Source organism: Sceloporus occidentalis, unplaced genomic scaffold (assembly GCF_023333645.1).
Source record: "Sceloporus occidentalis isolate IW3139 unplaced genomic scaffold, rSceOcc1.0.p SCAF_5, whole genome shotgun sequence".
Lineage (NCBI taxonomy): Eukaryota > Metazoa > Chordata > Lepidosauria > Squamata > Phrynosomatidae > Sceloporus > Sceloporus occidentalis.
Window position 1 is genome coordinate 167,074,699 of NW_028316985.1, and position 16,650 is coordinate 167,091,348.

Below are 16,650 nucleotides of genomic sequence, written 5' to 3' on the forward strand. Positions count from 1 at the left end.
GTCACTCAAAACAAGAGGAATGGGTGGGTCAAGTAGTTTATAAAAGTACCCTACACACACCCTTAGAAAAACCAAGGAGGAGAAGAAAGCACAGTCCAATGATGGATGATTATCCAATGACTGTCAATAAAAAACCATATATGAAAAACTGGGGGTGGGGATGTGGGTTGAAAGATGATGGAATGACATCTCAGAGGATCATATGGCTTACTGGCTGCAACCTTTAATTCTTAAGATGTAACAGGAGTATTCCTATCAAGAAGTGAGAATACAAGGCAAAATATCATAAAGAAAGAAATATTTGTGTTTATAAATAAAATAGCATGTGTAGCATCTACTGTATCTCCACTAAAGCAGTTCTTCAATAACAGAGCTGCAACATTTGGCTGATAATAATTTGTTTTTCTCAAGTCTAATTCTCTGTGTCAGCAAAATCCACACCAAAGACCTTTTTTTATAGAGCATGGGAACATTTTTTTTGTGGGAATGTATTATTGCACATTCAAAGAATATATGGTAAGTAGCATTAGAAGTACAACCAGTCCTGCCTATGTAATACAGTGCCTTCATGGTCCTCTCCTATAAAAAATGAAGGGTGCCATGCTGAAGTGAAGGATGCTAACACAGTGACAAAAGAATTATAAGCAGTGGTGCAAAGATCCAGACATCCAGAAGCAACTAAATTGGGCCTGGTGAAAGACTTGCTGCAGAGTTGAGGATGAAGGATGCTTTCACTGTATGCCTCATTGAAAATCTCAGTGGTTGGTAAGTTCTGCCAGCATTTTTACACCACTGCTTCAAAAGGATAAACTATTACAATCTCCACATGAAGCTCAGTGTTTGAAAACAAACTAGATATTATGGAGCACAAGTTTTCTAAGAGTCATTCTGTCAAAAAATAGATACCATATATACTCATATATAAGTTATATTCAAAGTTGAGGACAGCTTTTAGAGGGAAATTTATTTATTTTGCCATGACTCATATAAATTGAGCGTAAAATTTATGGTCACGTAACAAAGGATGTAAAGCAAAGGAAAACGGTGCCCAAAAACTTACTAAATTCAGGCAGCATTAACTATTTGTGCTCACCCTAAATACTTGGTGGAGGAAGAGGGGGTTGTGGTAAATGGTAGCTCTGCAATGTGTGCGGAAGGCAACCAAATGTGGACAGGGCTAAGAAAATGAGCACATGTAAAAAGTATGTAAAGGCAAGAGTTAAGGTACAATATTAACTGTTATGTAAAAAAGAAAGCATCCCCCTTTCTGAGTAGAGGGGTGAGCTTAGTCTGCCCCCGGAGAACCTAAAAAGAAGCATTGACTCCTTCTACTTTCACAGTGTCCTTTTGAAGGTAGTGCCAAAGAGTCGCCACTGCCAATTTTACCCAGGCCACTAGTGACACCACAGTGGAGAGAGTTGGTGCTTCTTTTAGTTTCTACCAGGATGGACTAAGCTCTCACTTTTCACAACTCAGAGAAGAGGATGGGGTTTTTGTTGTTGTTTGATAATGTACAGTATTTGTACTGAACCGTGGTTAGGTCAACCAAGTTTTTTGGGACTGATTTTTTAACTAAAATTTGTACTTATAAATGGGTATATACAGTACATGTGAGAACACACTTGCTTATGTTGTTGTGTGCCTTCAAGTAACTTCTGACTTATGGCGACCCTAAGGAAACCTACCAGGGGGCTTTCTTGGCAAGATTTGTTCAGAGGTGGTCTGCCATTGCTTTCCCCTGAAGCTGACAGCATGTGACTTGCCCAAGGTCACCTAGTGGGTTTCAAAGCCAAACTAGGAATCAAATGCTGGTCTCCAGAGTCATAGTCCAATACTCAAACCACCATGCTACTTTAATTATGCCACTTGAAATACCTAACAAGGTTTGTTTGTTTTTTAAAGAGAAAGATACAGATAAAAATATGAGGATTTTTTTGTTGGTTTTTCAGGCTGTGGCCTTGTTCTGGAAGAATTTATGCCTGATGTTTTGCCTGCAACTGTGGCTGGCATTTTCAGAGGCCTCTGAAGAAGCCAGACACAGAGGCAGGTGAAACATCAGGAATAAATTCTTCCAGAACACAGCCACATAGCCTAGGAAAACCCCTACAAAAAACTTGATACCGGCCATGAAAGCCTTCAACTTCACAAAAATATGAGGACATCAGCAATGCAGATTTTCCTCTTGGATGGAATAAGTAGCTCATTTAATATTTATACACTGTTTGGACTGCTCAAAAGCTGTTTATCTGAAAGCTTACATTTATAATTAGTTTATTTAGAAAAGCACTCATAGGTGATTAGGCAGAACAACCAGTTTAATAACAATCCTCAGATACCAGGGGTGGAATGTGAAGCAAATCCTCCTGGACTGTTCAATCACCCTGTCTGTTAGAAGCAACAGATCTCTTTTATTTCAATTCTTCTAATACCTATCAAAATCTAAATTGAAACCATGTTATGGACAGGAAAAAAGAAGAGTGAGAAAGATTTCGCAGATTGGCAAACATCAGCAGAGCTGGCTATCGTAAGCAAAAGATGCAAAGATGTTATTAAGGAATGCAGCAAAGTATTATTATAAAACTTTACACAATTATTTGCTTTTTAAAAAATGCTACTTCTCAATATCCAGTCATCAAATAGCTACTGTTTTGATTCCCTCCCATTTCTGTTTCAGATGTACATTCTTGGCTTTACAAAAAATGTTTGCAAGGCTGAGAAAGTGTGTCAAAATCATGTATTTGCTTGCACATGCACACAGACACACACGCACACATGATTCCTCTATTTTGCTCCTTCACTAACTCTGTAACCAAAACCTGTTCTGTTTTGAACTAGCACTCTTCATTCTACCTGAAACAGGATCCAAAACATAAGGATTTCCATGCTGAAGCCAACATGTAAAAGGAGGAGAACGAAGGGTAGATTGGCCAAATGGTCACAAGCCATGGTTTATGAGCTTGCAGTCCAGACTAAGCCACTGATGGTGAGAGGGAAGGACAGTGTTGAGGGCCATCGTATTTCCTCCCAAAACACAACTCACTTGCCTCTGAAACACTTCAGCAGAGGAGACTAAGATGTATGATCCTTTTGTGCATACAAAATAGCTCCTTCCACTGAAACCAACGCAATAGCATATGTTTTAAGAAACGTAATGTACACATAGAAACAATTCAGAGACATAGCTGTGTTAGTCTGAAATATCAGTATGCAAGAGGATCTTACTGAAAGAAGTTGTTAGCAAAGACTTTCGTAGACTTGGTCTACTTACTTACTCATTTCATGTATCTGAGGACATAGGCCAAGTCTACAAAAGTTTATACTACAACATCTTTCACTCTATTAGTCTTAGAGAAGCAACAAGATCCCTTTGCATACATATAACCCATGCACATGGGGGGGGGTGGGGGTGGGGTGGGGGCTGAACCAGAGTATGTTTGTTCAATTTTAATAACAATATACACCTATATTTATTTATTTATTTATTTAAAATGATAGTTAAGACAAAGGGTTTGCTTTTTAGAATTTTTGTTTACCATTCTCATTGCTATAGTTCATCAGCATGCCACAAAAGACTGTCAAGAGCTTCTCACTGGCTGGATCTGTTCTACTGCACAGTGACCTTAAATGGTCTATTACAATCTGTGCCCCACCTGCATGGTCAACTGCGCTTCTGCCCTCATCTGTAAAACAAAGAGTCAAGTTAAAAAATAAAATTAAAAAGGCACTTATGAGTTCTAAACATAACAATTATAATAAAAAGAGAAAGATGGTATTGGATTATTAGTGCTACAGTGGCCAAAATCCAATGTCATGCTAGTGGCTGGGCATGATTTCATTTTCACACCCACCTCCCTGCAACCATCTCCATTGCCTGAAAACATGCTCCAGAGGGTTTTCCATTCTTCTGGAGTAGGTTTTGAAGGTCCACAAGGGACTCACTCCCCTCCTGTTGGTACTGAAAGAATCAGAATCCCTCAGCATAACACTGGATCCTGGTCATTTAATCATAATATGGACTATACCGATGTAATTTCAAAGCAGAAGGACAAGGGTTCTATATGCGCTTTATCTGAAGGATACTTCTGTTTTGTTTTGTTGTTGTTGTTTGCAAAGTTTGAACCAATGAAATAGTGAGTGGGAAGTATCCTAGAGTCCCTAATCTACAAGCACTGGGAATTGGGGGAATATTTAATCCTTCCCTTATTACCACTAGGTCATTACTAGACTTTTCTCACTGAGAAACACGGTACAGATCTTTCTTCTGCTGCAGGAGTCAGGAATTTTTGATGCTTCACATTTTTGGATTTCAATCCCCAGAAGCCTCAACCAGAAAGGGTTGTGGAGGTTGTAGTCTAAAACACCTGGAAAGCCAAAGATCCCCTACTAGTGCTTGGCTAGAAAGCAAAAAGATAAAGAGCACAGGTAAGGCTTCTTCAAAAGCCCACATATTTCTTAAGACAGTATGGGTAGATCCTGCTTAGCATAAGTACCTCTGATTTTATTTTTATTTTTGGAGGGCATGGCAAATATACACAAGGACCATAAATTGTGCAAACAGAGACCATCTGTTGGGGGGGGGAAGGGTAGGGGGAGTCCTCAAAAAGCAGTTAAAGGTCTGTGCTATCAGAGATAAAACAAAAGTTTGCAAATATGTTTTCAATACCAAAGTATAGAAGAGTCTTATTAAAACCAGCTGGTCAAAAGTTCAAGACATATGTGGGAGATGGGAAGCTCAGTTGTTTAATAAGAAATTTCATCAGCCAGAAAGGCTGACATAACTTTAAATGAGTTACTTAGGTTTCATTAAAAAACATCAAGATAGCTGAATAGTTTTACAACAATTTAGAACCAAAATCATAGTATGAGTCCCCAACCTATAGGCAAATTATAATTAATTTTCAACCTGCTCAGTCAACTTTGATTTAGATCTGTTTGTAAGTTACCTTTCAACTGATCAGCACTCCTGTTTTTAAGATGCAGGGGACTCGAAGAGGTAGTGTAATTGTTTTAAACATGGTTGCAGCCAAATCACAAACATGGATTATTTGCAAATCCCAGTGAACCATTTGATTAAGATTAAGGCATGTTTTGTTCATTCAGACATTGCATTTAAAACACAATTGAGTTTTCTTGTTCCTTATGAATATGTCAAAGAAACCAAAGAAACATTATTTCTAAGCTTATCTAGCCAAATTATTAACCAGTACATAAACATTTCCTCCCTTTCTGTGTCCAACAGTTACAGATTTCTCAGCTAGAACAGACAAATATGTAACAGAGTAGGGAGTATGTGTCAAGTAGTTCTAAGCATTCTCAAGTACACCTTGCAACATGGGAATTAGAAGTGGGATATTTAGCAATTTTGAGAATTCAAAATGTATATCTTTCTCCTGTCTCCACAAGATAAGGACAATTATTACTAGACATAAACAAGAGATATATCCCCGATACACTCAATCAGCAACATTCCTCTAATTCCAAACTTTGTTTAGTAGGTTTCAGTATCCTATAACTAAATGACTCCTACATTTCTTCCCTATATTCAAATACAATAGATTCAAAACTGCACTTTCAAAACTTTCAAATTTATTTTCTTTTGTTCTTTATCTAAAGTAGGGATGGGTAAAATGTAGCCCTCCAGATACTGTTGAATTGCAGCTTCTAGCATTCCTAGCTACTGGGTATGCTGACTAGGGCTAGTAGGAACTGCACTCCAACGATATGTTGGGAGGCTTTACTTTGCCCACTCCAGTCTAAATGGAGGCCTTCCTACTTCTTATCTAATTGTACACAGAAGACAAAAAAATATCAGAACTTCTCTCTGTGAAATGTCATATTTTTCAAAACACATGCAATCTAATGCACTGGGGAATGACGAAATGAATAAAGACTCAGTCAAGTTCAGCAGTAGCAAATATTTTCCAGGGCACAGATGCTGGGTCACTTTTGAATGCTTTTAACATAACCAGAAGAAAGCCGAAGCTATTTTATAGTGTTTAGGTAAGGATGAAAGTACTGGTTATGAGAAACCACATAAAAGTCTTTGGGTATTTCAGAGGAAGGACTGGTTTTAAAATGTTGACCACCATCACCACTATCATCAGTTCTAGGAAATTCTTATCACTTGACACACCTCCTCCAAAAGGACTACACTGGGACCACTAATACAGAAATGCAGAATTCACAAAATTATCTTTAAGCACTATGAACATATCACAAGCTTTCAGAGTATTTAAAATTTTAAATTCAGGTCAATAAATAACTTTTTTTAAAAAAGATCCCTGTTATTTGGGGTTCAAAGAATGTCGACTGTTCCACTGATCATTGCTTGGTGTTTCCAGAATTTTTACCCCCAAAACATTTTTCAAATTAGATTCTTGACTTTTAATCTTGATCACAAATCCATTATTTATTGCCTCAATAGTTTGTTTTTTTAAAAAATAATAAACTAAGAGAACATCTGCAATAACAAAAAAGAATGCATGCCTGTCTCCCTGTGGCAGCCACAGCTCATCAGAACATGATGCTAAATGTGTCCAAATTTGATGAGAAGGTTTTTGGCTATTATCCAAATGGCTCTGATAAATTTCATGCTGGAATTACAACTGAAAAGGGTGTGTGTATGTGTGTGCTAAAGCCAAGGAGAGGGGAAGTTATAATTTACCTCTGTAGTAGACACCCCAAAATGTGACACAGTATTTCTGGTTGTTAACATATGGTAGTGCCCTGTTTCAAGTAAAAAGGGAGAAGTTTCTAGAAGGAAAAAGGGCTGGGGGGCCTGCCATAACTCATCAGAATGTGATAAAAATGACACACTGTTTTTGGTTATCACCCCAGTTGCAATGTTTAGTCCTGCGGTGGCAAACCTGTGGTACATGTGCCTTATCTGGCATGTGAAGCCATCTCCGAGGACACATGGCAGCCACAGCAAGTAGGGGTGGGGGCAAGGGGCACAAGCTTGGCCTAGCTCTGTGTCACAGCACAGCTTGCCTTGGGAGAGCCAGGCTGCAGTGAGGAGGAGCAGGGAGGTGTGCATGGCCAGTCCGGCTCTTTACAGCAGACTGGTTCTCCTGTAGAAAGCCAAGCCATGACAAGGAGAGGAGGAATGTGGCCCTTCTGGCAGACGTCCCGCATCTTCTGGCCAGAAGATGCAAATCTTCCAGCTGGAAGGCCCACATCTTGCATGCTATCAACTTCTGGGAACTGTAGATTTGTGAGGTGTAATGAGGCCATCCATGGGGTTTTCTTGGCAAGATTTCTTTAGAGGTGGTTTACCACTGCATTCCTCTGAGGCTGAGAGAGTGTGACTTGCCCAAGGTCTCCCAGTGGGTTTAATGGCTGAGCTTGGATTCAAGCTCTGGTTTCCAGAGTCACAACTCAAACTGCTGGCTCTCTTTTTCTTGTTAACATGCTGTGCCTTCTGTGCTTTATTATGCTTGTTATTGTTGTGTGCCTCCAAGTTGTTTCCAACATGGGGGGCCAGAGCACCCTCCCTCCCTTCCAAGCGCCAACTCCCAGCAACCCTAAGGTGAAAATATCATGGAACAAGCTTCATCGGAAGATGATTTCCACTGCTATCCTCTGAGGCTGAGAGGGCGTGACTTGTGTGTGTCCTGCCTTCAAGTCATTTCTGACGTATGGCGACTCTAAAGTGAAACTATCATGGAGTTTTCTTGGCAAGTTTCATCAGAGGGGGGTTTGTTATTGCTAGCCTGAGGCTGGGAGAGTGTGCCTTGGGTTTTCCCCCTGGAGGTCCTGCCCCCCCGAAGGCAGAAGTCCTGCCCCCTGGAAGTCCCAACCCCCACGACACTGGATGACACCCGGTACAGGAACACCACTGAGTTTGGGCACTCAGTCTAAAAGTTTCACCATCACTGGCTTTAGTCTAAAACTGAGATTCCAAATGGAGAGCTTCCTAGAACAATGTTTTTAAGGAGCTAAAAACAGCAGAAGGCTCTCTGAGGCACTTCTGGGGGCATAAAAAAGGGAAAGGAGAATATATGAAAGACTGCTAGGCAGTCATGCAGACTCAAGTTGATTGACTTGGACTCAAGTCAGTCCAATGACTTGACTTGACAATAAAAGATGCACTGACTTGGCTTGACTCGTGACCTGTATATTTTTAGTAACTGATGTTCTGTCATCGCCCCCAGAGCACAGGGCATGTTTCTTGGAGGGGAACAGTAAGTGCAATGGGCTGGAGGTGAAAGGATCCTTCTAAAGCTTTTCAAAATTTTAGAATGATCCTCTGATGTGCAGTGGGGAAAGGCTGTTGAGCAGACCTCACCTCAAGCCCACTGCCCAATAAGTTTGCTGTTCCCTTCCAAGAAAAGTACCCACCTCCTTTTTTTCTGTTAAAATTGGTTTTCAGACTTGAGACTCGACTTGAGACTCAACTTGGAAGTATCTTGCAAGAACTTGACACTGGACTTGAGCCTGGAAACTAGAGACTTGGAATAAAAGTACTGAATACTCACTGCTACTAGGGTTCCCACAGTCAAGAAATAGACACAGGAGTACTCTGAGGCATTACAGTAAGATTCCTAGGGTTAAAAAATATGGGTTGATAAGAAACCAGGAGGCCCCATTTTGATGGCTTAGGTATGGACTCAGTCATCACCGGTACACCTTAACTGGTTACAATAAAATGAAGGAGACTGAAAGTTTATGCTGATCCCACATTTCCTGCATCACCTCCCACCTGCAGTAATAGATTTTGAAGGGCCACAAGGGAATGGAAATCAGCAAAAATGGCCTCCCCACTCTCTTTCCCTTTGCAGAAGTAGGTGAATGTGCTTCACTCTGTAAGTGAAACTGTATTTCCAGATCGTAGAATCCAACCCAATAAAATATAATTTGGGGTACAAAAAACTGCCAGAGATTTTGATTTTAAGCTCCAGGCAGGGACCAATAATTTACTTCTTTTCAAAAGGAAAACACACACTCTCCAAATACAGAATGACGCACGGTACTAATTATAAGTTTCATTCTCTGGTTTTCTGATTCTAATGTACCCAGGCTGTCCACAAAAAACATCCAGTAAATCCCAGTCAACTTCAGAATAGGCTGCTTTGTCACACTCTGCTTGTTACCTTGTCAAGTTCGGCAGCAAAGTGAGCTCCCACACAAAACAATTCCCTGTTCCTCTAGTTACTAGAGTCTCGTAGTTTGGAAGGTGTTAGGAGTGTTTTTTATGTTGTTGCTGTGTGGGATGGTGGAGTTGTGTGTGTGTGTGTTTTTTTTTTTTTTTTGAAGTAGTGTAAAACAGCAAAGAAAAACATCCTCCTTTGTAAAGCTGATGAGCAAAGCGCCATCACAATTTCAAGTCTGCATCAATACAGCTCTCAGCAAATACTGTAAGTAAGTAAAAAAGAAAAAGTTCTGTTTAATGGTCATAGTCTTTTATGTCCAAATGAATAAGAAATACCAATATATGATAGGCAAAATATATTTTATGGATTGGAAATTGATGTTATTAAATAAAAATCCTACCTAACAAAGATGTCATTTTTTTTCTTCTAGCCCCCCCCCCCCCCCAATTCTTCCCTCCTTTTAACCTTCTTATTGGTTTGAGCATTTATATATGTATCCCAAGGAGCTTCTTGTTTATTAATAATTATTTGTACCTGAAACATTTATAACCCCCCTAGGCTGTATTTTGGGTAGGAGCTAAAATTGTTTCTGTGCCTTTTTTTAATAACCAGAGTAGAAGGAATCCTAAACTATCTTAGGTCCAAAACATACTGCAGTAATAATCCAGTCTGAGAATGCTTTCACTGCCCCGGCTCAGTGCTACGGAATCCTGGGATTTGGAGTTTATGGTGGCGCCAGAACTTTCTGACAGAGAAGGCTAAATGTCTCACAAAATTACAGTTCCCCAAACTACCTAGCATTGAGCCAGGGCAGGTAAAGTGATCTCAAAGTGGATTACTTCTGCAATGTGTTTTGGACATTAGTGACTTCACTAGGAACTAATGCCAGTATGACACCAGAGGAGGGACTGGAGATAATAACCTGCTCCCTTCACCAACTGGTATTCAGACCTAGGAGGTTATCATAAAACTGAGACAGATCAAGAGCAGCTGTTCTTCGGGGTTTCAGAGAAACTCCACACTATTAGGAAATGCCAGGGATGAATCTCACATCTTTTACATGCAAAGTATGCATTCTGTCTCTGAGCTATAGTATAAATCTTGGAAGATATTAACTCTACACCTGGAGATCCTATTTTGCTATTGCTGTTGATACTACAACTTGCTCATTTTGTCACAATGTATCAGACAGTTTTAGAAATAATTTTATTCTTCATATAAGTGGTAGTGTTGTAATAAAAATCTCTTCGTGGTCGGCATAAATTAGTGACAAAATTTTAAACCACTCACGGGATCTGAGACTAATACAGTTCTCTCTCAAGACACAGCATTTAAAATGTCATTTGGCTTAGTTGAGTTAAACAAAAAAAGGCCTACAGAACTACTTCTTAAATGTGCATTTTGAAGCAATCAATGAATTAAAAAAACCTTCCCCACCAAGAAAAATAATGTTCTAAACCACTGTTCAAGATGCCACTGGCTTAGTGTTTCTAGCATCTTTAGCTTTTTTGAGGTACCAGAGCAAACCCTGCTGCCCTTTTTCACTTGGCTTTTCTTAATATTTTACCCTGCATAAAGAACGGCAAAATATACAGTCAGTCCTCTTTGTCCACAGATTCAAGCATTCACAGCTTAAAAATATTTTTAAAAATGTAAATTCCAAAAAGCAAACCTTTATGTTGCCGTAAGGGACACTGTTTTACTCTGCCATTGTATACAATGGGACTAGAGAATCCATGGATTTTGGTATCCATGGGGGTCCTGGTATGAAACCCCAGTAGATATCAAGGCACACTGTACTATTTTACCAGTAGCTATTCAGGTATTTAATTCTAATTGATGCATTTCACAAGAGTGAACCAATTAGCATCAACAAATATTTGTGAAACAAATAAACAAGGATGCTTTTTTCCCCAGTGCTGAAATTAAAAACAAAGAGAAACCCATTATACTATTATTTTGATTCAGCAAGTTGAGCTTTTGTGAACCATGAGGGGATACTTTTAAATTCTATTTCTTAACAGAGGACATTTAATAAAATGGGGAAAATAGAGCAAATTTTTTTTCCTCAGGAGTGTCCCTCCTTTTAAAGAAAAGTTGGCAAATTTTTCTAGCATTCCATTTATTCTTTAAAAGACTCCCAAAGGAATGATTTGAATATTTTATGTAATTAAAAAAGTATTTCCAGTCTTAAACAAGAATGTCTTGTTTACTGTCTAAAGATTTAATTAGTCTCTTCCACCTCCAAAATTTGAATGCTAACTTACATACTTTATACTGAAGACTCTGGGCTGTTTCCCCTGCTATAATTTTAGGTGATACAAATGCTTCCCAAAATTACTTTCATGCCTAAAATTAGAATCTGGAAGCATAAATACATTCATAAAGAAGTCTCCAGAATTTCATATTTGGTGCATATAAGTATGCCCCACATTTTACAAGTGTAGATAAGGGTATGGCTTTCAACAGCAATATAACTTAAATGACAGGACAATCTAATGAGCTCATAGCACTCGTATGTTGATATTCTACTTCAAAATCTTTGGTTTCTGACCCACAGAATCAGAGTACACTCTATTTGATGGATGCTTCTGTTTATTTATATTGGGAATACATAAGTGACAAGATGTTTAGATACAAGCTGCTCAGGAGACCCACTGGATTTCATTTTATTGTCCTCCTGTATGCCTTCAAGTTGTTTCTGACTTTTGGAGAACCTAAGGTGAACCAGTTACCGGGTTTTCCTGGCAAGATTTGTTCAAGCCACATTGAATCCCATTTTGGGAGAAAGGCGGGATACAAATAAATAAATAATCTTCTCTCAGGCTGAGAAAATGTAACTTGTCCAAGGTCCTCCAGTGGGTTTCCATGGCTGAGTAGGGATTTGAGTCCTTGTCTCCTAGAGACTTAATCCAACACTCAAACCACTACACCTCTCTTACTGTTCTCTCTCGCCATTAAATATTCACATTTGATCAGAAGAAGAGATAATTCAGAGAAAAACAGTGGAATGTGTATTCCTCCAAGATGACATTGAACTGAACCACTCATCAACTCTAACTAGCATAGTGAATGGTAAGAGATGGATGAATTACAGTCCTAAAACTTCTGCAGGCCCACACATTCTCACCCGTGATTTAAAAAGTCTGAAGCATGTTGTAATCAGTATGCCACTGAAGATTAATGACATCCAAACACCTATTCTCTCACAACTTTTCTCTGCCCCAAATTCTAAAATCTAGGTACTTATTTCATGACAGTAGTTGGGGACAGTTTTTAATAAACTGGCTAAAGATAAATCCGCACAAGAGTGTGGTAGTGATAATCATCAGCTAATGCCCAGGCAGCTCAGCTGGTTGTTTTGACAGTATATATGACATGCTTTCCACCTTGTGCACTTGAGTGCCTCGAACAGCAGAAAGAGAATTACCTCACTGTCAACTCTGTAGTCTGGCCACAGTAAAGAAGGAAGGAACAGACAGGTACTGTAAGCTTGCCGACCCAAAGAAGACTCCTGCTTGCTATGGCAAAGAAATGTTTTCATGATCCCCCAATCTTGTGATGGAATGAAAGAATAAACATCATTGGAAGCCCCCGCTTTCCCCCAGACAACTATCAAAATAAGAAGATTCACAAGCTGTCAATGCAAGGCACAATGAATTATTAATGGCACATGTGCTTCTGTTTCTGATCCCACGAAGATTTTACTAGAACAATGGGTAATATGAAAGAAATTGTATTTGTTTATTCAGTGGGAGATTATTTGTGTGCAACAGATGTACCAGAGTCATATACCACATTTTAATCAAGGTATGACTCAAAGAATCTATTCAGAATTTGACTGAAAAAGTAAAAGAGCAATTGTCTTGTGAATTTCATATCATATTTTATCGCTCTGCTATGAGAAGTTTTAGGAAGCCAGCATCTGATGCTAATCAGGCTCTTAAGGACACCTTTCAGAAAATTATTTATTCATCAGCTTCACCACTGCCAACAGCCATCAATGATATGATACCATCTGAACTCACATGCTCCATGCCCATGTATCCCCAACACTATCTACAGCCAAGGTGGGTAAAGTTGGCCCTGGGGCTGCAAATGGCCCTCTCAGGCTATAGCTGTGGCCCTCAAAATGCCCAGTCTCCCTAGATTGCACTCGTTTTGGCAAAAAATCTCCAGGAGTGGCAATTCACCTCTTAAATAGGTTGCAGTCATCCCTTTCACTATTCAGCATTTTTAAACAAAGCTATATATATTTTTTTAAAAAACAACTAGAAATGTACCCCCTGCAGTTGCCTACAAGTGGCCTATATTTTTCAAATAACATGCAACACCTAACATAATATCAAATCCAATTTTTTTTCTCCTCAGATAGAGTATTTTATTAAAATAACACAATAAAATTTTCTTCATCCAGTGAAAAAAATGCTAAGTAGTTAAAAGAGGAGTGTAGCAACAATACTGAAGGGATCCTTTATTTCACCACTTCAGTTCACTTTCAAATTAGGAAGCAAAGCTTTTCATTCAGACACCCTGGGAAATGGTGGAGAGGATCCAATACTGCTAACACCCAGAGCTTGGAAAATGTATTTTCTGGACCATATGTCCATGAATTCCCTAGCCAGCTTGGCCAATCACTATTATTGATTTACATTGTGGCAGTGTATGAACTGTGAGCATTTTTAGCTCCACCTCTGTTTCTAATTTGTGAAGAGAGTATTTTAAACTCAACTTCTGTCTGAACTTATGGAATATGACAATTTCCAACAATATGCCAATTCAGTTTTGTATTGTTAAAAGAAAGAAAGAAAGTAAATAACACCTTGTAGTTTTAGTAACATTTCAGGGACATTAAGGTGTAAGAATGAGAGATGATAAAATAAAGACTTGCAATTCAAGGTGAGCCTGTTACATAACAAAGCATTTTCTATTGGCTATGCATATTTAAAATGTAAAATTTTAATAAGATCAAGTTAATGGAAGAAAAGAAAAAGACCCCAAATGGAGTTCCTGAAACTTTGAAAACAAATTGTTATTTTAAGTTGTATATTTGGCCCTTGTGGTCTCTTCCAGTTTTATTATTCTATTATTCTATCTCTAAATAAAGAACTACGATAGATGTAGAACAAAAGAAACCTGTGATACAGAAGGGCAGGGCTTCATTCCAAAATCCCTGATAGAGCCAGAACAAGTCCCTGCTTCAGTTCTTAAGTGATACATTTGAAAATATTTAAAATATGGGTTTCATGTTTAATACTGTTCTGGTCTTTCCATTGCTTTTAACCAAGCTTTTCAGCTGGGTAAAAAGGGGGGTAAATGTAACTTGATGGAAGTGTTTAAAGCCAAGCTGGGTTGCCATCCAAGCTAAAATGGAAGGGAAGTACTGTACTTCCACTGCCTAGTCAATTGGTAACACCGGCTTCTCACCAGAGACCAACAACTCTCCCAAATGGAGAGTGATTCAACTCATCTGAAAAGTAGAATGGACATCTGCTTAAATATTTCCTAGATAATTTCTCTAAGTACTCGCTACAGACATTATATTACACATTTTGAATAATGTATTTTGTGCATAATATTAACAAATACTGGTATGAAGAAACTGTTTTATACTGAATCAGACCTTTGCCTATGTAGCCTGGCTGTGCCTATTTAACCTGACAGCAGTTGTCCAATGATTTTAGCACAGATCTTCTCCCAGTTTTGTTTTCTGAGACTATTTAAAGCAGAGATACCAGGGCTTGAATATCAGACCATCGAAAAGCCTGTGTTTTCTCACTGATGCCTCACATTGTTTCTTGGCACTTGTGAGAGTGTCTAGAAACACACACACACACACCTATTTTTTAAGGCTAACTTGCAAAGGCAAAGAGAACAAATATAGAAAGGGCTGTGGTACCCTACAGATGCTGATGAAGTCTGCTATTGCCTATGAAAACTCCTGTAGCAACAGAACAATTAGTCTCTAAGGTGTCACATTACTTAAAGATGAACACAGCTATTGTGTGTCTGGGGAGGGGGGGGAGGAAAGAAGGAACAGCTTCTCTGACTCCTGTCCTTGATGTTCTTCCAGCCCCTGTTTCAAAAGCAATTTCTTCCACAGAAAGGGAAGAGAGCTTAAAAGGGGAATAAAGTCACAACAGGATTAGTATTCCTCCACTTGCCTATTTAGCCTGTTGTGATCTAAGCAAGGTGTTGCTAGTAAGCAACTCCAAGGTTAAATCCAGGAGTGGAACTGCTGCAAAAAGATTTACCAGGCAACTAGAGAAGAAGAGGAGCAGAAACCATCCGTAATTCTGGAGATGGGAATGCAGTCATTTAATTGTTACAATTACAGCCTTCTTGTCTGCTTGGTAGTTGTAGGTTTCTGGAACGGTTCCATCTGAGTCAAACCCCTTTCAAAAAAGGAAGGATAGTAAATTGGACGCCTAAGACCATAGAAAAGAGTGGCAACATTAACTGCTAACACTGATAGACCACTGCAATGTTCCTACTGAGAAACTGTCCCTTATTGCCCACCACATTCTTCCAAAAATTCATTCCCCTCCTCAAATGATCAATGGAGCCCCCGCCCCATCATCAGAGAGTAATCCTGACCATATGAGACTCAGATGGAACTGTTTTTGAAACCTACAACTACCAAGCAGGCAAGAACTGAATAATATACTCCCAAAATAATCTACAGCTCTACCAGACTTTCTAATTCAATTCACAGCAGGCTCACAATGATTTTTGGAAAGGAATTATACTTTAAAGTATATTTCACCATACTCAAGACAGACAAAACATGGTTTACAAACAAACACAAATATAATCTACCAGAAGTATCCCCCCCCCGCCCCCCGGGACACTAAACGTCAGACCAATTTAAAAGATCTTTCCTTCCAAGAACAGCTTAGATTTCAGCTGTGGTGATCCTTAAATGGAAAAACAACTCTTAGATTAGATTTACAAGTCTACCTAATACAACGTTCTGCTTCCCACAATGACCACCCAATTGCTTTTGGGAAGTCCACAAACAGCACACTGACATAGCAGCCAGTTTCTGCTGTTGCTTCCTTCTCCACCGAATGGTGTTCAATGGCATTCTGCTTTGGAACATAGAAGTTTCATATGACCAATGGTAGACCCCTTCTCCATAAATACATCTGCAATCCACCTCCTAATAAAGCTGTCTAAACTAGTGGCTATTATATTACATGGGAATGAAACCCATAAATCAAGCAGGTAAGAGCCAGATCTATGTGCATGCAAATGGATTAGGTCACCCTGGGCAGCTCCATCTCAGTTCCTGGAAATGCTATAAAACAGGCCTGCAGGCACAGTTGAATGGGGTAGGTTATGGGGTAGGGATGGGAAGGAGGATTCTTGAATACTGGTTAGAGCTCACTTGTTATGGAAGGCATTAGATTTAACCCATTATGAATTGTGCAATGAAGTACAGTTGGACCTGTGTATCCCTGGGGGTGGATGTCAAAAACTGTGGGACCTCAAATTATGTTGTGTAATGGAGTGCAGCTGCATTACTACAGCCACATGCATACGCCACCATCGGTGA

The 16,650-nt window shown here is 39.2% G+C and overlaps 1 protein-coding gene across 5 annotated transcripts in view; it reads right to left on the reverse strand.

Moving 5' to 3' along the window:
- RAP1GDS1 (Rap1 GTPase-GDP dissociation stimulator 1) overlaps positions 1–16,650 on the reverse strand; it is a 117,923-nt gene that overhangs the window by 35,340 nt on the left and 65,933 nt on the right. For 4 of the 5 annotated variants that reach the window (XM_089526091.1, XM_089526089.1, XM_089526090.1 and 1 more), the window contains one exon: positions 3,534–3,680. The exons of the other annotated variant lie outside the window; for it this stretch is intronic. In XM_089526091.1, the coding sequence (XP_089382217.1) occupies positions 3,534–3,680 (147 nt within the window). The remainder of the gene's footprint in view (positions 1–3,533; positions 3,681–16,650) is intronic. 5 annotated transcript variants of the gene reach the window in all.